This window comes from Podarcis liolepis, assembly GCF_965112155.1.
Source record: "Podarcis liolepis genome assembly, chromosome: Z".
Classification (NCBI taxonomy): domain Eukaryota; kingdom Metazoa; phylum Chordata; class Lepidosauria; order Squamata; family Lacertidae; genus Podarcis; species Podarcis liolepis.
In genome coordinates, this window is record NC_139570.1 from 9524614 (window position 1) to 9547534 (window position 22921).

The 22921-nt window shown below is 41.4% G+C and overlaps 1 protein-coding gene across 1 annotated transcript; it reads right to left on the reverse strand.

The window, feature by feature from the left end:
* Positions 1 to 1021: 1021 nt before the first annotated feature.
* RADX (RPA1 related single stranded DNA binding protein, X-linked) lies at positions 1022 to 22370 on the reverse strand. The gene is made up of 14 exons (XM_083486329.1): positions 20794 to 22370; positions 19650 to 19810; positions 17194 to 17386; positions 15311 to 15416; positions 13458 to 13549; positions 13250 to 13372; positions 11508 to 11615; positions 10481 to 10648; positions 8969 to 9261; positions 7579 to 7688; positions 6007 to 6062; positions 4764 to 5036; positions 2896 to 3054; positions 1022 to 1862 (listed from the first exon to the last, which is right to left on the reverse strand). The coding sequence occupies exons 1-14, from the start codon at positions 21599 to 21601 to the stop codon at positions 1756 to 1758; spliced, it is 2757 nt and encodes a 918-aa protein (XP_083342455.1). The 5' UTR covers positions 21602 to 22370; the 3' UTR covers positions 1022 to 1755.
* Between the last annotated feature and the right edge of the window lie 551 nt (positions 22371 to 22921).

Consider the following 22921-nt stretch of genomic DNA (forward strand, 5'->3'; position numbering starts at 1 on the left):
CGAAACAAGGTGAATGCACCTTATGCAGTACAGTGGTACCTCGGGTTAAGTACTTAATTTGTTCCGGAGGTCCGTTCTTAACCTGAAACTGTTCTTAACCTGAAGCACCACTTTAGCTAATGGGCCCTCCAGCTGCCGCTACACCGCCACTGCACAATTTCTGTTCTCATCTTGAAGCAAAGTTCTTAACCTGAAGCACTATTTCTGGGCTAGCGGAGACTGTAACCTGAAGCGTATGTAACCCGAGGTACCACTGTATTTAGGAAGGTTAACAAGACTTGGGTCCCCCCTCCCCCCTCGTGGTTCTGTTAGGTAACTCTAGACTCTGAATATATATTGGGGGGGGGGCATGTGTGTGCCTTAAATGCTAATGTGCATTACTTCCCATATTTTGAAATGTGGGAAGATAGCCCTGCTTCAAAAATAATACTTTCTGCCATGCATTCCCTCCCCATGCCCTTTAAATCCTCATTCCAACTGAAACAAGCCAAGGTGCACAAAAATTGCATTTGCCTTGTACCATGCTCCTGGTCCCCACCTCACCCCTTTATTTCCTCTATTAACCCTGATGTATGGGAATCCTTTGCAGATGATCTCAGTGGAGACAGTCAATCAGTGACCAGACAGCAGTGACCAGAGGAGAAATGACTGCTGGAAGGAGCGCAGAGAGAAGGAACGCCATGGTGCATCTGCAGGGGCGCAACCAGATGCCTTCACCTGCCCCAGCTGCAACAAAACATGTCTCTCCCACGTCAGTCTCTACAGCCACAGCAGGCGCTGTAACTCTCCATCAGTTTGACTTCACTCCCAAAGGCCCACTCCTCCATTGTCTCCCAAGACCGAAGGAAGCCAATAACAACAAAACTGCTGCATTTAATGCTAAAATTTATTTTATTAAAGATAGAAGATACAGATAAGTCCAGAAAAGATGAATATCGAAAGTATTATGTATCATTTAATAATTTGAAAATTTCAATTTGAGAAAAGAAACAATAAAGACTTTTTAAAAAATCTACCTTAACTATCTTATATTTCTATGAAAAGTGTAAACCTTAATACTAAAGGGGGGAACCAGTATTAAGAATTAATACATTGTATAATTAAAGTAATTTGTGAACCCTCCCAGCTGTTTTCTTTAAATTTAAATTAGTTTTCTCTCACTTACTGCAAACTACTAAAAAATCTTAATACAAGGAAAAACCCACCACCATAAGTGCAGTTCTGAAGTAAATGTATTCGTACGTGTTATGTACTGAGTTGAATAGGATCCAAACTGCAGCAGTCTGATTGGTCCTAGAACAATAGGATCCAAAATGCAGCAGTCTGATTGGTCCTAGAACAATAGGATCCAAAATGCAGCAGTCTGATTGGTCCTAGAACAATAGGATTCAGAATGCAGCAGTCTGATTGGTCCTAGAACAATGCAGCAGTATGATTGGTCAGCAGGAGCCACCCAATCCAGCTCCAGATAGAAGTGAATCCACAACCTGATTGGCCTACAGGAGAATTCCGGAATTAGCCAATCACGTGTAAATAATGTATATAAACCAGATACTTTGAGGGGACTTTCATTCCCTCCTCACCACTATGAGCTGAATAAAGAGCATGAAATCCACTCTCGACTCTGAGTATATTTCAGTACGATATTGCCCTTGTCAGTAAAATGCAATACAGATTTGCAAAACAAAGTGTAGCAACATGGAAAACTGTGCTCTCCCAAGGCCCAAAGTTGAACGTTCCACCTGTCTTGTTAAATTACTCTGTGGCCAGATACACTTTGTTAAGAAAGACTTCAACTTTGTCTTCTCCCAAAGAGCAGACATCCAGGATGCAGATCAGAGGTTTTCTCAGCAGCCCACCACCTAGTATGCAAACACAAAGATATGGACGTTAGTACTAAAAAACAAATGCTTAACAGTTGCTTAACAGTTGTTGTTACGTTCCCAGGAGTATCATCAATGTTACACCCAGAACAGGTAATAAAGCAGAGTGGGGAAGGCAGAGAATCAATCCCTCTTGCTTCCAACATGATGGCAAAGGAAAATACTCTACAGAAAACCAATTCCCTGTGCCTAAAGCAGGGAACAAAAACATCTGGATGAATCCTCCTCATCCAGGTTACTCAACCGCATGGATAAAGTCTTCAGAATTTCAGCTCATTTCAGTGTTTGGCCAACAAATAAATAAACAAATAGGAAGAACAGGGGGAGATTTCACTCTTGTTTGGAATTATTAACTCAGCATGAAGCAAAATAAATAAATAAATAAATAAATAGCAACTGCTTCCATTTCAGAAGATTACTTTAACGCTGGAGTTTAGGGTGTTATCTAACAGACACCCAGCATATCTGTAGGCTTCTTGTTTCTGAAATAAAAATTCTAAGATTGACACAATAAAGAATGCTTCCAGTTCCTTCTTGTTTCACATATCCAGGAAGACAGCATGACACAAGGAAAGCTGGCACTAATAAACAGAAAAGCATAATTTGCAATATTCTATTAGGTTGTGGGTCAAATATTCAAAACCAGTTCCTTTGCAGACACAATTATGCAGGCAAACACATGCAAAGAAATATGCTCATTGAAGCATTCGTGCACTTTATTGCTTACTGTAATTATTTACAGTTGCCAATTAGCAAATGGTTGGAATTCAGAAGAGCCACCATTTAACAGTGTTGCTATCTCTTCAGGGAAGAAGCTATGCATTTAGACATATACTGTTTAACACTGCAACAAGGCTAGGCAAACCGTATTAGATAACAAGCGATCCAGGAGGCAATTCTAAAATAAAGGTTTTGTATTAAGGTCTGTTACGTGGCAAACCTTCATTTACAACTACACTTGCTTATTTGGGGGCATGTAAGCAAACCATCATTATCATCTAGAAGTTCTTACGAGAAAGTGCCTGGGCAATCTTCTTCTGACTTGAGGTCCCACTTGTGTTAGGCAAATCCACCGTAGCACACTCCATGCCCGCTGCTTGAAGTAAACCTGAATTTTCAGCGTAACACACAGGCAGGAGGGCAACATCTATAGCTGTGTCACGATTCATTCCTGTACAAAAGATGGATATATTTTGTTACCATCAGCTAGCATAATGAACTATTTCGTTGTCTTTAACAATCCTTTCAGCACAGGGAAATCGCTCATCCAAATACTAGTGTCTACTCTTTTGATGGCAACTTGACAAAGAGTTGAACCAAAGACTTCAAACTTAAACATCAGAATCTTGATTCGCAATGGCCCAGAGATTTCCCTGAAAAAAATATAAAAAACCACCTATTGCATTCCTCAGTAATCTACTGTTTAGCTGTATATTTGATTCCCTCCAACATACAACACTAATCATTGTGTAGGTAGATTACTGCAGATAGATAGATAGATGATAGATAGATAGATAGATGATAGATAGATAGACAGACAGATATAGGTCGATCTGTTCATCTCCCCCATAGTTGTCTCTTAAACAAGTCCAATTTAGGTTGAGATGTGACTTAATTCTGGCTCATGCCCCAACAGCTGATGACCCAACATACTGACAATGCACGCAAAGTTTCATCAGTATGCTCTGCCATTTACATACTTTAATACCCTCACAGTTTTCCAACAATATCCTTCTGGGACCAAACAAAGTTCCCTGAATGATATACTACTGATATCAAGCAAAGTGATAATCTCTCTCGCCCTGCCCCCTGCTTCAAGACTTGGAAATTGTGCTCTTGTTAATATAGGGCAAGACAGCACTGCCCTTCCACCCCACCCTATCCATATTCCAAGCTCTTTAAACACACACACACCTTAATACTCAATTTAAGCTCAACACCTGTATTGAAAATGCTGCCATCTAAAAAGATATTCTACCTTCTTGTTCTTCCACATTTCGACCCTCTTACAAGCATATAAATGAATGTGTCCTTGTTCAGTTTCCTCCCCACATCTTTGCACCATTCTGCATTTGCTATGATTTTGAAATTGCAATCTATCTAAAATCATTCCACTAAAATGCAGGGCTGGTTTCTTTGGAAATGCAGAGGACATTATTTACTGTATGTATTCAAGAAGCATGTGCTGCAAGTTTGAGAAAGGCATACTATGGCTGCTGTCCAAAGAGTTATTTTTTTTTGGGGGGGGGAATCTGCTGAGTTTCAGCAATTACTTACCATATACAGTATGAGAGGTCTGCTGTTTGAAGAACACAAATCCACCCCCTCCCTCGAATGTGTAGAAGTAAAAGCAGGTTCTTTGGATCCTAGACTATTCCCCTTACAGTTGCTCTATTTATTCTTCATTAACTATGTTTTTATGTCCCATCTTTTCTCCCTGCTCTGTCCATTTTATCCCCCAAGCAAACCTGTGGAGTATGTCACACTGTGAGATAAACACCAGTCCAAAACCGCCAAGTTGCCTTTGAACCCAGATACCCGCAAACTCTGACCTCTTGCTCTCTCTAACAAAAAACCAGCCACACCATTAGATACATTATCCATTCCCTCTTAGCTCTGTGCAACAACCATTATTCTTTCAACACCCAGACAAAACTGTTAACATTTCCCCAGTGGCATAGCAAGGTCAGGTGGTACCCGGTATGGAAAATTTCTTGTCATCCCCTCCCCCACATTGAAATTTTTTTTGCCTGCAAAAATGGTTTGACTTTATTTCATATATTTTTTTGGGGGGGGGGAGCCAGCGTTGTTCAGCCTGCGTGCCCCTGAACTTCCCAAAGGGGTACTGAATTTTCTTTTGCAGAGATGGTGGTTACTTACCGACAATAGTCACTTGATAGTATTCATAAGGACAGGCATACTCAGTTTGATCTTCTTTATTTGGCACATATCTGTATTTGGATGCTTGGAGATTGCACAGTTGTATGAGAAAACCTCCAGTTTCATAATTAAATTTTGATGGAAAGCTTTCGGGGAAAACTCTGCTGTAATGCAAGTGCTGCTCCAAGCGGTCTTTTATTTTATCCCAGAGGCTACTTTCCCAGGAGCCTGGTGAACGTTTTGCAGACCAACCGTGCTTCTTTTTGGAAGCTCCTAATATGAAGATAGTAAGTGTCTTGTTAATCTCCATTTACTTCTATAGAATTATTCTAGATTTTCAACAAACCAGAAAAAACCCTCCCCAAATTGTGTGCATGTGGAATTAGTACAGCAGCACAGTAGATATAGGCTTTTATTATATATTTTCAAAAGAAAATAAATACAAAGTAGCATTAGCTAGTGTTTCCTGCACTTTTCAAGTTGTAAACTATCAGAAAATCCAAGTTCAGCAAAATGATTACTATTCCAGAATGGATTTTTTGTTTATTTCACTCTCTTCCATGCACTGCATTTGCTGAGTTTACATGTATAATAAATGGAAATCCTATTTCATTTAATTTATTTTTTTAATGTAGGCTTCTTCATTTTGTTTTTTTCTATAAAATAAGTGCAATCATACCTCGGGTTACAACCACTTCAGGTTGCGGTTGTTTTGGGTTATGAACCCGCCAAAACCCAGAAGTACCAGAACGGTTTACTTCTGGGTTTTGGTGGTTGCGCATGCGAAGAAGCACTAAATCAGCTGCCTTGTACTCTAGAATTAAAATCTAGGGTTCGATAATGGGGCAGCAGCACTGGCCAGCAGGAAATGTAGAAGATCCAAGCTAGATAATTCACGTATGCAATTTAGCTAACTGAAATCACCTTGCTATTCACAATAACAAGGTAAGACCATGTAACATAAGACCTTGTAGCATATGGGCCTCCGGAAGGAAGATAGGAAGATTCACTGAAATTAAAATGAAAGGTTTGGTTATCTCTCCTCCATCATCTCCGTTTGGCATTAGGGAACTAAGCCAGGATTAAAAACCAACACTTTAGCTAGAATTTTACTAACTAAACAACATATAACGTTACTGTAAACGGTTAGGAAGGCATATTAAGTTTGCTACGGCTGCTGGTGCTGCTTATTTCAATGTAAAAGGCCGGCACTCAGATAGGTTTCAAGAAATAAGACACATACTTGTCTTGCGCTTCTTTTGTGCTGGAGCCGATGCACCCTGCTCATCCTCATCCGACCTATAAAAACCAAGAGTAGAGTTGCCATTGGGGGATTATAGGGCTGCTTGGCCATATTGCCAGTAATCACCATTTCGACACGTAGAACTTTCAGGTTGCGGCATTTTAGTTTTACTGACTAAAGCAGTCACTTAGGTCTTATGATCAGGGCCAAAGCAGACATGACACCACCTCCTTTTCCTTAACTTCAAAGCAGCTGTGATAGCATGTTTGTGCCACTACATTGATAGGGCAACTGGCATTAGGCGTAAAAGGTAAAGGTGAAGGTACTGCTGACCATTAGGTCCAGTTGCGGACGACTCTGGGGTTGCGGCGCTCATCTTGCTCTATAGACTGAGGGAGCCGGCATTTGTCCGCAGACAGCTTCTAGGTCTTGTGGCCAGCATGACTAAGCTGCTTCTGGCGAACCAGAGCAGCACACGGAAACACCGTTTACTTAAAGGTAAAGGGACCCCTGACCATTAGATCCAGTCATGGCCGACTCTGGGGTTGCAGCGCTCATCTCGCTTTATTGGCCAAGGGAGCCGGCGTTTGTCATCAGACAGCTTCCGGGTCATGTGGCCAGCATGACTAAGCTGCTTCTGGCGAACCAGAGCAGCGCACTGAAACACCGTTTACTTTCCTGCCGGAGCAGTACCTATTTATCTACTTGCACTTTGACGTGCTTTCGAACTGCTAGGTGGGCAGGAGCAGGGACCGAGCAATGGGAAAAATCCAATGAAATCAAGAAGTTACTGAGAATCTTCCACTTGTGCTATTTTCTTGCTTGCTGCACTAGTGAAGTATGAATAATCAGTCAGGCAACATTTTATTTAGTAGGCAGCTACTTATTGATAAGGAGCATCGTATGACACACAAGGGCACTTTCTGGAGCCACAGTCCTATCTAGAAGCTATATTGGATTCTGCACATATTCACATGCACCCACAAAACATTAAAAAGTTAACTCATTGTTAAGAGCCATCTAAAAAGAGGTGAAATAAATTATTTCGAATCAATCAATAATTTAAATGGTCTCTTTGGTATTGCAATCCTGATGCTTTGAACATATTCCAGCCCAGATCTAACTACCTCATTTAGCAAGGTCCTTCCCAAATATCTATTCACATCTAACCGGTGGGAACATGGTGCATCTGCCATGGTGCATTTGCAACAGCACAACCAGACGCCTTCCTCTGTCCCAGCTGCAACAACCGTATCGGTCTCCACAGCCAAAGCAATCACTGTAACTCTCCAGTGGTTTGATTTCACCCCCAAAGGAAAAGCACACCTCCAGTGTCTCCCAAGACAGGGGGAGGCCAGCCATGGTATTGCAATGCAAAAGTGATTTCCTTTGCAAATGATAACCTAAGGCATTTTAGAACATTGATGCAGCTCATTTGAAAAGTACACAATTCCCATGCTATGTGTGCCTAATCCTGCTCAGAGGGAAGTCAACAGAACCAGGATTGTGGCCTAACGTAGACAAATGCCAACAAAAACGGAAAGGGAATTCCATTTTAGAGAAATAGCTTACTCCACAATTCTATTCTTTCTCTTCGCTTTACACTTTCTGGGTCCTGTAGGTTGCTGTTCGGGTGGCTGGGAGGTTTGTGCAGAAGTGCCTGCTGCAGGTTCCTGGCTGACCTGTAGAACATGAACAACAGGAGATATCTTGCCTTAGTATTCAAAAACAAAGAATTCAGCAACTTCTAGGTAGCCATTCTTCACATATACACGAAAATATATATGAAGTTGTTGCATACATAAATAACCTTTTCTGACACCTAGGGATTTCAGTCCGAGTCATCCCCAACAGAAAGGAAAGCTATTTTGAACATGTTTTTTCAGTTCATTATAAATCATTTCCCAATACCCTTTTACCTTTTTAAAATGTCCACCAAATATGAAAGAACATTCTCTCTACCTCTTTACACTTCCAGCACTTATCTGATTCTGTCTTGTACATCTTAGCAAGCCTACTTGGAGTTAGAGACCAACTATGAATCATTTTCAAATAGTTCTCTTTCAAAGAGTAACATGCTGTAAATTTCAAGACACTTTCCCAAAGTTTCTCCCAGAGGTTAGAAATCTATGTTGTGCCCTATATCTACTGCCCAATGTGTCACTGAGGCTTTAACTAGCTTGTCTTTTGTTTCGCGTTCTAATAAGTCATTTTAGACTATTCTGTCTATCTAATTTAAACATATCATGTAACTGATTATATTGCAAACAGTCCGTACCTTGGCTCCTTAGGTTTTCCATTGATTTCAATTTGGGTTCCCCCCTGTGAAGTGCAGCAATTCCCTGTAGGTCGCCCATTGTCCATCCATATTAACTCTCTTAATAGTACAGTGGTACCTCAGGTTAAATACTTAATTCATTCCGGAGGTCTGTACTTAACCTGAAACTGTTCTTAACCTGAAGCACCACTTTAGCTAATGGGGCCTCCTGCTGCCGCCACACTGCTGCCGCATGATTTCTGTTCCCATCCTGAAGCAAAGTTCTTAACCTGAAGCACTATTTCTGGGTTAGTGGAGTCTGTAACGCTAAGCATCTGTAACCTGAAGTGTCTGTAACCCAAGGTACCACTATATTTTAAACCCTAATCTAGATTCAACTCCAGTATCAGAACCATAGGGATTAGTTTATAGGATATCTAAAGTCTTTCAAATATGATCTACTAAATAAATTGTTCTGCCTACCCCCCATTTAGTTTCTCAATTCATTTCCACCTTTTTTTCCCACATGTAGGAAGTTTTAAATATCAGTTTGAATACTCTTTTTCTTAAAAAATGGAACATCCACATTAAACTTTTAAAAACCTAAACTAAGCCTTTCAAACTCTATTTCTTCTTTAAAAATGTAAAAAAAAATGTAAAACATAGTATCCAAATACTTATACTGTTAATTCTCAAGCACCATACCTGTTCTGGTGCCTCAACCGGTGCCTGAACTGGTGCCTCAACCGGTGCCTGAACTGGTGCCTGAACTGGTGCCCGAACTGGTGCCTGAACTGGTGCCCGAACTGGTGCCTGAACTGGTGCCTGAACTGGCGCCTGAACTGGTGCCTCAACTGAGGCATCAGGAGATATGCTGGTGCAGTCGACATATTTTACAGCACCAATTATCCCCCGAATAGCAATGCGTTTGTGCTCCCTGTAGTGCAGTTTTCCAATCTCCTCCCCAATTTCATTGATGGTTTTCAACACTGGATCAACTGCAAAATAATAATAATAATAATAATAATAATAATAATAATAATAATAATAATAATTCCCCAAAACTTAGCTTTGAACAGAAATGCATCCAATCCACCACACAGTGAACCACTATAACTAAAATGTATTAACTGGAAGTTGATTTGAATAATTGTATTAATTGGGAAATAATTGAAATTGTTATAATTTGGCTAAAAATAAACTTAATTTTAAAGAAACAATACTACCAAAAATTATGAATGTAGGATTCAAAAGATTCAAATGGAAAAGCACTTAATGTTAAATTATTACTTTTAAATTGGTACAGATAAACCTCTGATTGATTTTCATTACTGGCCACCCTTAGACTACAAACAGGAAATAAAAGTTCCCACTGCTCACCCACTATTTCAGCACTGCAAGTCCTTGGTACATGTGATATGTGGGGGGCCTTGAGGTCAGAAGTGTGTGTTCATCTTAATCTTGCACTGGAATAATTTCATTTTACTGACTCACATATATATTATTGAATTCTACCCCACATTGTGGGGACTTTCAGGTGTATATATATGTAAAGAGCTAGGGAAACTATATGGAAATCTTTGTCTAAAAACCCTGCTAACTGACTTGCTCTGATAGTTTAACATTTTTCTTCTTCGTCAATAAACCTCCCAAACAAATCCCCCATTCCTCCTCTACCTTTTGGTTTAGTGTATGACTGTTACTGGGACGCGGGTGGGGCTGTGGGTTAAACCATAGAGCCTAGGGCTTGCTGATCAGAAGGTCAACGGTTTGAATCCCTGTGGGGGGGGTGAGCTCCCGTTGCTCGGTCCCTGCTCCTGCCAACCTAGCAGTTCGAAAGCACGTCAAAGTGCAAGTAGATAAATAGGTACTGCTCTGGCGGGAAGGTAAACGGTGTTTCTGTGTGCTGCTCTGGTTTGCCAGAAGTGGCTTAGTCATGCTGGCCACATGACCCAGAAGCTGTATGGCGGCTCCCTCGGCCAATAAAGGGAGATGAGTGCCGCAACCCCAGAGTCGGTCACGACTGGACCTAATGGTCAGGGGTCCCTTTACCTTTTTATGACTGTTACTGGTATAGTTTGTTGTTTAGCATTGTGATCATTTACTAAAAAAGTACAAATAAGTGAATAAAGCTGCACAGAAATATTTCGTTTAATAACATGACTATTGCCAAGTGGCAAGCATGACTGAATGAAAATGCAGAATAAAACACATCACCTCCAGTAGTTTCACAGCACTTCAGAAAAGTGTCTGGGGCTGGTGGCAAAGGATAATATCCACCAATGAAAGTTTCGTTCGCATGAGCAGATCCCTCCTGAGTTCTCCTCCAATGAGCCATGCTTCTTACTCTGACTTCATTTTCATATGGCTGGCCTCTGTGCCACTCTGTTAAGAAAAACAAACAAACGAAGGCTGTGAAAAGCCTAATAAAAGTATCAAAATATTAAAGCCACAACTTTTTATAAGTGACTGTGCCAATAGAATTATAGAATCGCAGAACAGGAAGGGAACTCTACAGGCGGTGGCTCCGTGAAGAACATTATAGAATTAATAAATGGTATCGGGAATGTTGGTGATGAGGATTCTAGAGACCGTGTAGGGATAGGAAAGAATTGCAGCAGTTTCTAAGCTGCCTAAGAGGCTCATTGCATGCAGACCAGTCTGTGGGATAGCTCAGTCAGTAGAGCATGAGACTCTTAATCTTAAGGTTGTGGCTTCAAGCCCCACTTTAGGCAAAAGATTCCTGCATTGCAGGGGGCTGGACTGGATGACCCTCGTGGTCCCTTCCAACTCTACAGTTCTATGAAGTTATCGTAGTGCACCATTTTACCAGATATTTAATATTCTTCTGCAACTTCTCTGTGACCCTGGCTTTATTTCCAACACCAGAGATGCAGTACTCTTGCTAGAATCCCACAGATACAGACCTAACATGAGACCAGGCTTCCTCAACCTCAGCCCTCCAGATGTTTTTGGCCTACAACTCCCATGATCCCTAGCTAGCAGGACCAGTGGTCAGGGGTGATGGGAATTGTAGTCTCAAAACATCTGGAGGGCTGAGGCTGAGGAAGCCTTTAAAGCAATTAAAATAAAATAAAATAAATTACAATCAAAAATGAAAAACAAAATGGCTGAAGCCCAAAGGTAAAAGGGGAACCAAAAAATGTGGTTAAGATGTACATGAGCACTTGAAGGTGTATGTTACAAATTGCATGTATTAATTATGAAATTAGGGTTTATTTACCGCAAATAAATATTTGACTTTCATTAGTAGTTCTCAGGTAAGATGGAAAGGAGCCATTCCCTGCAATCTCTCGGATGACCTTCAGGTGTGTACCTACGAAAAGTGACCCTGGAGATGGAGAAAGAATGCATCATTTTCCCCCCATAAATGTTATTTCATTTCATTTATTTATTTCACACACACTATTCAGTATTTATGTATGTTCAGAACTATCAGGTTTTAAAGCAGAAGATACAAATGGCAGCATTTTTATTGTTATTTATTATTATTATTATATTATTATTATTGCACTTCCTGCAATTCCTAGCTCAACCAAACTAAAACTTTTGTTCTACCAAGCAGTTAAAACTATGTGACTTGGTTGTCGTTCTCACAAACAGCAGATGAGGAGAAAAACCAGTTACTGGTTTGCATCACTTTAGATTGCATGCATGCCTCCTTTGTGTTGAAAATAGTTCTCTGTATAGAAAAATCAAATGTCAGAGATGTTCTAGTCTAAGCATCTTGTGGATGCAAGAGTGTTTTTGTGTAGCAATAGTATCTGCAGAGATAGTATTCCAGCACATGAGCCCTCACCTGCAGTTTCAAATAGTACTCACCAGATCCTAGTTTATTACATTTTCTGCTTGGAGAGAACTAGATAGCTGAGGTGGAAGATTACAGATTAATTGTGGGCTTTGCAGAAGCATTTATCTGTCCTCTGTAGGGAGCCATATCCAGTACTCAGTCTACTCAGAGCAGGCAGTGAAATGAAGGCACATGACTGACTTAGGTCCATTAATTTCAATGGATATACTCTGAATAGAATTTAATTGGCCCAGGATGTTGTTGGACTACATGGACCCTTGGTCTGTTGCAATATTGCTCAGGCCCAAGCCTACACATCATCTCCGACTTTTAACTTGCTATTTATTTTTTAAAAGGTCAAAAGTCTTGCTAAATTCCCAAATCCTGCTACACACCTAAATATAACTCTTTGGATTATGATTTAAGGCCATGAAATTTACACCAAAGGTTTAAGCCACTCATAGATAAATGCTAGAGAGTATTTCATATATACCGTATTTTTCGCGCCATAAGACGCACCGACCATAAGACGTACCTAGTTTTAGAGGAGGAGAACAAGAAAAAAAATATTCTCTCCCTCTCTGCTCAGCACCTCTCCAGCAAAGAGGGAGGAGAAACGGAAGGGGCTCTGTTTCTCCTCCCACTTCGCTGAAGGAGCGCTGCACAGCTCTCCCTCTCTGCGCATTGCCTCTCCAGCAAAAGCAACACAAAGCCTCCTGAGCGCAGCGGGAGGAATGCTCCCGCTGTGCTCAGGAGGCTTTGCATGGCTATTGCTGAAGCCAGAAGAGCAAGAGGGATCGGTGCGCACCGATCCCTCTTGCTCTCCTGGCTTCAGCGATAGCTGCGCAGCCTGCATTCGCTCCATAAGACGCACACACATTTCCCCTTACTTTTTGGGAGGGAAAAAGTGTGTCTTATACAGCGAAAAATATGGTAGTTCTCCCTTCAGAAACAAGGGAGAAAATATATATATATAAACCTGCCTGAGCACGATCACACGCAAAGATGCGCAAGTTTCAGTTCCTCATTTCTACTATTCTGTCAGGGGCTTTAGAAGGAGCTGCAATGGTATTGTCTGCTAATACCCAAAATTAAAGCAAACTTTTAAGAAAAAAGGTATTACAAGATTTGGGGTGGGAGAAATGCAGAGATATTTTTTTAAAAAAAACAAATACTTGGGTGAATGCTCTCAAATATTTCAGGCTGAGATGAAGAAAACATTTGCAGGATGAGATTCTTATCTGAGGTTCCATCAGCAACCAGTACCCAACGATAGATCAAAAAGTCTTCTCCATGCTCTGTAAGGACAACAGAAATGTTGAACATTTTCAGAAAGTATTTTTGAATTAATTGTTCATTAGCACAAAAATATTTAAAAATAACCTGTCTTCCTTGTGCGCTGAGTCCTCCCCACAAATTTCACAAGCCCAACTACATCACAGTGTTCAATGTATGGTGTGACAAGCAGCTTGGATCTGAAATACAGAAAAGTACAAGTGATATTTGCAGCACACAGTAATATCACCATGTTTATGAACACAGTGCTCCATCTCTCCAGTTAACCTGAATCTGGACAGGTTGTTGAAGTTGTTGGACTGGTATCTGAAAACAATGGCTTCATGGGAGCCAATAAACTGAGCCTAAGTCGTGATAAGACAGAAGTGCTGTGAGTAAGCAGTTCCTGTATCTAGGAATTAGGTGGGCAACATGGCTGCACTCCTTCTAGAGGAACAGGTTCATAGTCTGGAAGTGCTCCAGATTCCAACGGGTCACCAGATTCCCAAGCATTAAGGAGTGATGATGACCAATATATGTAAGTTGCTTCATCAGCTATGACTTTTCCTAGACTGGCAAAGCCTGGCCTCAGTTGTCCGTGCTTGAGTGACCTCCCACCTGGATTATTATAATCCCCATTAATTTATTTAAATATTTATAACGCTGTTCATCCAAAGATCACAGGGTGGTTCACATCATAAACATGCAAATTGGGAACACAAAATACATCATAATAAAACAAAAATGAACCAATAACCCCCGCTTCCACAAAAACATTGACTGCCAAAGGCCTGATGAAGAGAGATGCGTTCTCCTGGTGCCTAAATATATGTAATGAAGGTGCCACATGAGCCTTCCTGGGGAGATCATCCCACAAAAAGGGAGCCACCACAGAAAAGACCCATCCTCATGTTGCCACCCTCCAGACCATTCATGGAAGAGGCACACAAACATGATTAGTTTTATCCTTCCTGAAAGGCATGAGGGCTTTGGTCTAGTCTTGAGAGTTCTTGTGCCACCAGCTCAGGGGTCTGTCCTTTAAGACATCCTGGAAGCTGCAGCTGGTGCAGAGTGCAGCACCCAGATTGCTGCAGCCTGACAAGGCCAAGTGTAAGTAGTCCTGCGGGTGATGCGCTAGCTAACAGTGAGCCACTGTGCCCAACTCACAGTGTCAGTACTGGCATGCAATGCCCTAACCAGCTTGGGATCAAAGTACCTGGAAGAATGCCACCCCTGTTGCCAGTGGGTTACACATGGTTGATACTGTCCCATAACGGGGCCTTCTTGGTGACAGCTCCCCATTTATTGAATGCTTTCCCTGTTTGAGTCTCCTTCCTTAATGGCATTCAATTTTATTTTTTATTTTTAAAAAATCCTATTAAACAAGGCATTTGGTGTATGCAAGATACTGTTCATGAGAAGCCTGAAGTGAATAGCCATAAGGATCAAGTTGAACTTTTAAAATGCTATTAAAACTTTTAAATGTTTTTATTTACCGTATTTTTCTGTGTATAAGACACCCCCATGTACAAGACGACCCCTATTTTTTTGAACCCTGAATTAAGAAATAAATATTTCTTGAGCTGTTGAGCTGCCAATCCCTCACTCGCCCACCTGCTCGCCACATCCAATCACCCCCCACTGCATTCACTACCCGTGTATAAGATGACCCCCCCCATTTTTGCCTACAAAATTTTAGCAAAAAAAAAAGGTCTTATACACAGGAAAATACGGCATTTCACTTTCAATTGTATTGCTCTTCTGCCTCGTCTGCTGCTACTTTGGTAGCAAAAGCAGGACAGAAATGCAATAATAAATAGATAATGCTTAATAACAAAGCTTTTTTTCCTCTGTTACTTTTCCCCTCCCTCCTCCTTCCCACTTTTGTTACATTATTGATTCCTGCCTTGTATATTGCTACAACACATTGTCTCCAAAAAAGAGAACATAAAAAGCCTAACCTTGTGATAAACTCATACTGAATATTGGGCAATCTCCATTCCCCTTTAATGTTGTCATTTGGAATGATGGTAATTATAGGTCTTTGCCCAGCTTTTAGTGTTAGTTCTAGGAGAAAAAGAAATTAACCGTGAGAACACACATTGAACAACTGAGATCCTGGCTGCCTAAGTAGTTCTGCTACTCCTGTATGCATAACAAACACTGTTATCCCCCAGACTCAATTCTTTGGGTAGCAGAAGGGATTTAAAATCAGATAGAGTGCCACTATGTTTGGAGCTTTTCTGGACAGTCTTCTCACTAAGAAACTATTTAACAACTACCTCCCTCGGTTTTGCCTTCCAAGATCAGCCATAAATAAATAATGTGAGTGGCTATATCAAAGGGAAGAAGCCTGAATCCTTAATGGCAGAAATTCAAAATACAGGCTGAATAGCGTTTGAAGATTGAAGACGGAGAAATGTTAGACTGGAATTTCTTCAAAAGAGCTTCAGTGTTAAAAATGGTTTTCCCCCTCCCTTCAATGGAGTAACAGAACGTTAAGAATCTAGCTAACACCCAAGAATGGCTCCGTACTGTAAATGTTTATGGAGTTCTCTAGATTAAGAGGAGGGACCAAGTATTTTGTTTTATGTAGCTCGTGGGACTTAACAACAGGTATTTGAAAAGCCAGTGTCAGGGCTACCGACCTAGTGTCTTTTACAAAATGGTGGTCTTCCCATCATGAGCTGCAAAGCCCTAATATCTATTTCTGAATCAATACAGATATCTGAAATATCAGCTGAAATAGTTATGCATAAACTTCACTTAGTCACGGTACCAAGGCACAAGCAAGGTTTCACTTTCAGTATTACTCTTTAAACAAGTGAGCGAAGCAGTGCTTCTCAAGTTACACAAAGAGAGTTGTGTGTGATCTCACAACAGGAGAGAGACATCTGTGGCCCTCCAGATTCGTTGATCTGTTGTTTATGTGGTGTTATAAAATAATGACATTTTAAAGTGAACTTTGAAACAAAATTACATGCTGCAGTAATTACAAAATTACATTCCAAAAAGAACTATGAATCTGGGAGATTATTTCATGAGCTTTCCATGAATGCTGTGGGAAGATCAACTCTTCTGTCAGAAATTTTCATTATTTAATTTACATTGTTCCTTGTTAATTTCATATGGCTGTTCTCCCTCTCCCCTATATTATTTGTTATCTCTTCATGATTACACAGACTTATTTAAGATGTGTAAAAAGAAGAAACTTTGTTTCATCAGTCCACTGAGAATATGTTTGTAAATAATAATAATAAATGTCTTAAATTGACAGGTTGTGACTTGCACTTCTCTTTCCTCCTAGCCTGAAGAAACATCTCACTTTCTCCCCAATGCATTATATATACATATGTAAAGCAAAATAATTTGAAGGTGATCATACTGGTTACAGAAGGCGTGATGGGGGTATCAAAGACTTTTGTGGATTTAAGGAACAACAACTGAAAGTTACTATTACACAGCAGATGAAAAGTGTGGTTGACTTGGGACAATAAGGAATTTCATCTTTTAACACTTTTTTTTGGGGGGGGGGGACACACCAAAATGATTAAGAAACCCACATTTTTTACACCTTAGTTCTGCAGCCAAGGCAGTAAATTTTTACTTTCTGTTCTAGGGGCAGTTTATTTTTTAAAAAACGATAGTGCTATTTTCCCCTCAAAGTGGTCAATGTATCCCCTTCATGAACTAGGTATAGAATTCAATGTGCCTTAATACAGTTATAATCAATGAAGAGCCATATGCTTTCAAATGATCAGTGAAACTAAACATACGTTGCCACCTACTGCAAAAAAAACAACAACACATTGTTGAACAACAATTAATATTCAAAATACTTAACCTATTGAGAGCAATTTATTCACGCCAGTGGATCCAAGAGTATGCTGTGTTTTAAAAAGACAGCTTCTTTTAACACCATAGTTTTCGAGAAGCAACACAGTGCCAACGTTCATACTCTTGTACCAATCAAAACACAAGTCGTTCCACAGCACCATGGTCATCGAACCGGAACGATCAGCCACAATGAAAGATGCCTAAAAGAGATTAAGGATATGAGCCACAAGATCTCAGCAACACTGTGGAAGAGTGAAAAGTATTGTTGAACTTCTCTTTCAAATGCCTGGGGCTAATCTGTACTTTTCTGATGGCATGCTCCTCCTCAGTTTATCAGCTGTGTATAAGGTGCTGCATAGGAACAGAAGCAATGCTTCCCCCATTCAGAAGGCTTAAAGTCTAAGGTGGCAACCTTGTGGACATCTGCGCGGTAGCAAACCCCATTCAGTGGGACTTGTATGTGGGCCCAAGTTCTGTGCAGTAGTGCGGAAGCGGTCAAAATAATGGCATACACAAAGTGGAGTTGGATTAAATTAGGCTACAACTTTATTGCACCAGGTTTGGCACATGGCCAGCCAACTTGCTGGCTGGCTCAACAAGCTGTCATTGGACATCTTGGGCAAACCATTATTGAGGTCCACCATAGTGTGAACTGTTTCTGGAAGAGCTCATCTAGTCCCTGGCAAGGGACATCATGGCCTATCAGCCCTCAACTAGGCTTCTGAACAGAAAGCACCACACTCCAATATGGGGGTTCTCCACTGGGCTGAGGCAGGGTGCCCCTCTCTACTAAGGATCCAGCCCAACGCCTCATCCACCACGTGAAAGTTGTGACAGTTGCTATGAGGTAGGAGAAAGCCCATAGGACCCGGCCAATAAATGTGCAGGTGAAATTCCTCCTTGGGGCCTGCATCCAGCAACTGACCTCCATCTATAGCAATGCACTTACACCAAAAAAATTCAAAAGTGTGAGAACAGCATGATGAGAATGCATATTATATGCATGGGTGGAAAATTCAGGCAAAGGCTATAGAGGGGAGGTTGGGAAAGCCTGCTTTAGATGCTCCTAAAGTGTCTCTTACAACTCTACAGTTATATGAAGCAGAAGGGATTTGGAAGTATTCACTTCCGCCATCTCTGGAGTCTCTCTCCTCCCTCCCACACCCCAGGAGGCCAGCAATAATTCGTCCCCAGCTCTCCAGGTAGACCCTGCCCACTTTCCAGCCTGGGTCTGCGTCATGCCAAAGGAGCCAGAAGCAGCCCCACCCACCTGCACCGAGCTGCAGAGACCTCTCTGAGTAAGCTGAGAATGGCACATTCTGAACAAATGAACAACAGAGCTGGGAGGCGGCACTGCAAATCTAAACATGGAAGTTACACAGAAACTACTTTTTTGTTATACTTTTGAGTCAGTATAACAGACTCAGAGAATTGTTATACCGACTTCCACAAAATAAAAAAATAAAAAAATAAAATTAAAAATTAAAAATTAAAAATTAAAAATTAAAAATTAAAAATTAAAAATTAAAAATTAAAAATTAAAAATTAAAAATTAAAAATTAAAAATTAAAAATTAAAAATTAAAAATTAAAAATTAATAAAAAGCCTTGCTGTTTAGCAATCAGAAGGTGAAAAGAAAGGCAACACAATAGGAAGTGAGGTTTTCTTCCAGCTACTAGAAACAGCAAGGGGGGGGGGCGGAGCAAGGAAAAAGGGCCTGTGAAAGATGGGTTTGTGTGCTATAGACAAGAGTAATGTAAAATCACAGAATCATAGAACTGAGGAGTTGGAAGAGATCACAAGGGTCATCTAGCCCAACCCCCTGCAATGCAGGGATCTTTTGTCCATGGGAAAAACCATCATTAAAAGGGGTTAAAAATAAATAACGTAAGTGATTCATGGGGAGCCATGTAGGGCAGTGTGTTCTGCAGTCTGCATGTTGTTTCAACAGAATTAAGAACACTTTTAAAAACTTCCATTAGCAGTGGCATCATGATTCAGCATTATGAAATTTTGAAAAGCCTTTGAAAGCTGTTTTTGTGTGCTCGGGATATTGAAGAAAGTCTAATCAGAGTAAGGCTCCACAAAAATCAAGCCGTTATTTCACAGGTAAATTGTAAATTAGTACAATATGAATTAGCATAGCGGTATATTCATCAATAGAACTATTTCCATTTCTACCTATATCAAAGCAACAAGACACTCTCAAGATGCAGTCAATGAATAAACAAGGAGATACATTTAACTCAGTTCATTTTTACTTAAAAAACCCCCAAACAAAGCCTGAACTCTAAATAACAGCCGTAACAAAATATAATTGTATTACCATTTACAATTGTATTTCACTATGGCTGTTATTTAGAGGAAGGATTCAGAAATAAGAATTAAGGTTTTTATCAGCATAGCAGATTTAAATGGACACACAACAAGACGTAAGCATGTTAAGATCGGTAGATAGCCTACCTGGTACGGCTTATCAACAGCCAGACTGGGCTTTCCGTAGTACTGAAGTCTCCCCCTGTAGGTTATTTTAATGATAATAGGATGGGTCCCAGTCTTAATCTTATTGCCTTTTTTGTGGCCAAAGTCTCTCTGCAAATCTCGCAGAGTTTTAACTGGAGAGTCTAGGAAAGCAAAAAGAGATTCAAAAGTGTATAGGTGACATAGTTGGTTTCATCAGCACTGCCACCACTACAAAACATATTGCCGCAAATGGATAAGTTACAAATAACCAAGCACTGCTGATCTTAAAAACTGGTCCTGCCAAGTTGGCTATTCCTAAAGGTTGCTCTGGTGCTGTCTCAGAAGAAAACAGCCCAAGAATTCCAAGGTGTCATAAATAAAACGAATGAAGTGCACAAGGTGAACACAAATGCACAAGTACATAAACCACACGTCTAAAATTGGGCAGGAGAGCACCTTGACTCTTAATGACCCTAACACCCAGAATATGCGTATTCCGTACCTATTCAAAGCCTAGAACCGAAAAGCTGTACTGTAAGCCGCCCGGAGTGGCTGGGGAAACCCAGCCAGATCGTTAGGGTATAAATAATAAAATTATAATAAAATTATTAAAAGCACGCTCTATCAAGTTTGGGTCCCGGTGCAGTGACACACAACACAAAAACACACCTAAATAGCTACCAAAATATACCTGAATAAGACAATACACGCCACGAAACATATTCCCTCAAATTCAGCTTGTGGGCTTCTACTGCAAACCAGGCTCTCAACACAGAATCTGACTGTTCATATTAAGCCAGACTATAGATGGTCAGTGCTTAAGTCTAAGAGACAAATTTATTGAACCCAGTAACAACAGCGGTATATCCCAGACCAGTGGCGTAGCGTGGGTTGTCAGCACCCGGGGCAAGGCAAGTAATTTGCGCCCCCTAACCCGTGGATTTGCGCCCCCTAACCCGTGGATTTGCGCCCCCTAACCCGTGGATTTGCGCCCCCTAACCCTAACCCCCCAGATGTTGCGCCCGGTGCGGCCGGCCCTCCCTGCACCCCCCACGCTACGCCACTGTCCCAGACTACCCTACCCATTAGTCCCATGCGTCCAACAACCCACTATTGATGACCCACCCTGCAGCAGTCAACTCACCATTCGCAAAGTCATCTTCTGGATCCCTTTTCCCCCGCCATCTGTCCCCATACGGATCTTCATTATTCCACAGTGGAAGATAATACTTCCACCTCCCCAGCAGCGGCACGGGCGGCTTCCTTCTGCGTTCGGGCAGCTGTTGACCCCGGACAGCATCACTTCTACTGGCCGCGCCAAGAATTTCGAGCTGTTCAATGCACATAACCCAGCTATCATACTTCTGAACGAAAGCGCACGAAAGCTCTGTGATTTGCACCCGCATGCCACAGCGAAGGGCATTCGTCTGCACCAAGCGGTACAACTCGGGGGCCAGAAAGCATCTCTCCCGGTACACGCCGTCGGAAATAGTAATATCATAGAGGTATTGGAAGCCAGTACGCTTGGGTGCCTTGGTGAGGGACGAGGGACGAAGGCGCACATGCCTGGCGAAAGGATCGGGCTGCTCGGTGGAAGGACCAGGAGTGTCAGCACGAGCGGCCACTTCTCCGGAGGAAGAGGCACGCGTGGATACATTGCTAGCAGAAATGTAGCTGACGCGTGTCTTCTGGGAGGCATCCTTCAGATACCTCTCCAGAGCTAGCACGGTCACCGGCGGAGCAGCTACGAAGGGAGTCACATGGTCGTGAACCACGGCAGCTCGACAGCACGCCACGAGTATCCAGGAGAGCCGACCCGTCCCGTTTTCCATGTTCCTCCTCCGTTCGTTTGTTTCGGAATAAGCGTCTTCAAGCCATAGCTCCAGAACATCTTCGTCTTCATCACTTGCAATGGCATCCAGCTCGTCCCTTTCGCGGCTGTGTGTCCCCATGATCAGACTCTCTGGCCCGCCACACACAGACCCACAACAGCTGCCCAGTCAACTTTAGGCGAGTAAGGCGGAGAAGGTAGCTGTCGGTCTATCTGCAGGACCAAGAGCGCAAGGAGAGAACTTCTTGCCGATTTTGAGAGCGAGCGGGACTGAGAGAAAAAAACCCGAACAAATCTGTCCAATGAGCGGGCTCGAGGCGGAGTTTCTATGATGCTGAAGGGGATGAGGGGCGGGGATTCGCGGTGGAGAGCTCCTGTTGCGCTTTATCAGAAAAAGAAAAGAAAAAAAAACCCGGCCGCGTTTGTTCTTCTGTTACAGTTCTGATTCTAAAAAAATTAAAATAAAATAAAACCACACACAAGAAGGCAGCAGTGTGCTGTTACTGGGGAGTAAGTAGCACTGAACACTATGGGACTTGCTTCTGAGTTGTTTTTGCACGCATCTTATCAGAAGTAAGCCTTCTGGAGGTCGGTGGAACTTGGCCCCGAATCAGTTTCCACGAGGTTCTTTCGCTTTTTGCTGCTGATTAGCTCAGCTGTCTCCTCTGGAATATGAGAAAGGGATGTTTTAGACACAACAGCATGAAGCGCGTGAGATCACTGATTTAGAAGAGAAAGAGCTTAAAACCGTTTCGGTGTCCTTGAACTACTGACTAGTTTTTAAAGCCAAATTTTTAGTTATACGGAGGTGTATTTAATATTTTTATTTTTTAAAAAAACCACACAAACCAAACACGACGTTGCTTCTTGCACTTCGTCCTCGCGTTTCATCTTAGTTTTGCAAACTGCTCTAGAATCATTTCTGAAAGGTGGCACAAAATTTTTCGTTTCGTTGAAATCAGTTAAGCAAATTTGAACACTATGTACAAAATATTAAACGGCCGTTGATAAGAAAAACAGAAAAGCATGTTTTAAAAATAAAAATCCAAGACTTTATTCTATCCACAACACTAAAAATAAAGACTATTACATAGCTGGCATTTGTATCCTTACATTGCCTTGAAACTATTTCCCCCCGCAAATTTTCCCTATACTGGCCACTCCACAAACAAATGAACCGAGTTAATCTTTTTCAAAATAACACCAAAGCATGTTTTCTGCAGCTATCTTTTTACAGGTTAATTATGGCATATGTTTTGGTGATATGGTGCCCAGTCAGGTGTATTTTGCCTCATTTGGATATATGTATTATATGTATTTGTGAGTAGAAAAACGGGGAAATGCTAGACACCGGGAACAAAAAGGCTATTACATGCAAGAGAGCCATTTTGTGATCTACGGTATCTGTGTACAGTCCCAGTGTGTACAGGGTAAGCAGAGC

Coding starts and splice junctions, on each gene's coding strand:
- RADX (XM_083486329.1), bottom strand. CDS start 21,601: ATGGGGACACACAGCCGCGAAAGGGACGAGCTGGATGCCATTGCAAGT. Junction 5,037..6,006: donor ACAAAAGAAGCGCAAGACAA/GTATGTGTCTTA, acceptor TCTTCATATTAG/GAGCTTCCAAAAAGAAGCAC. Junction 1,863..2,895: donor GATTGCCCAGGCACTTTCTC/GTAAGAACTTCT, acceptor TTTGCATACTAG/GTGGTGGGCTGCTGAGAAAA.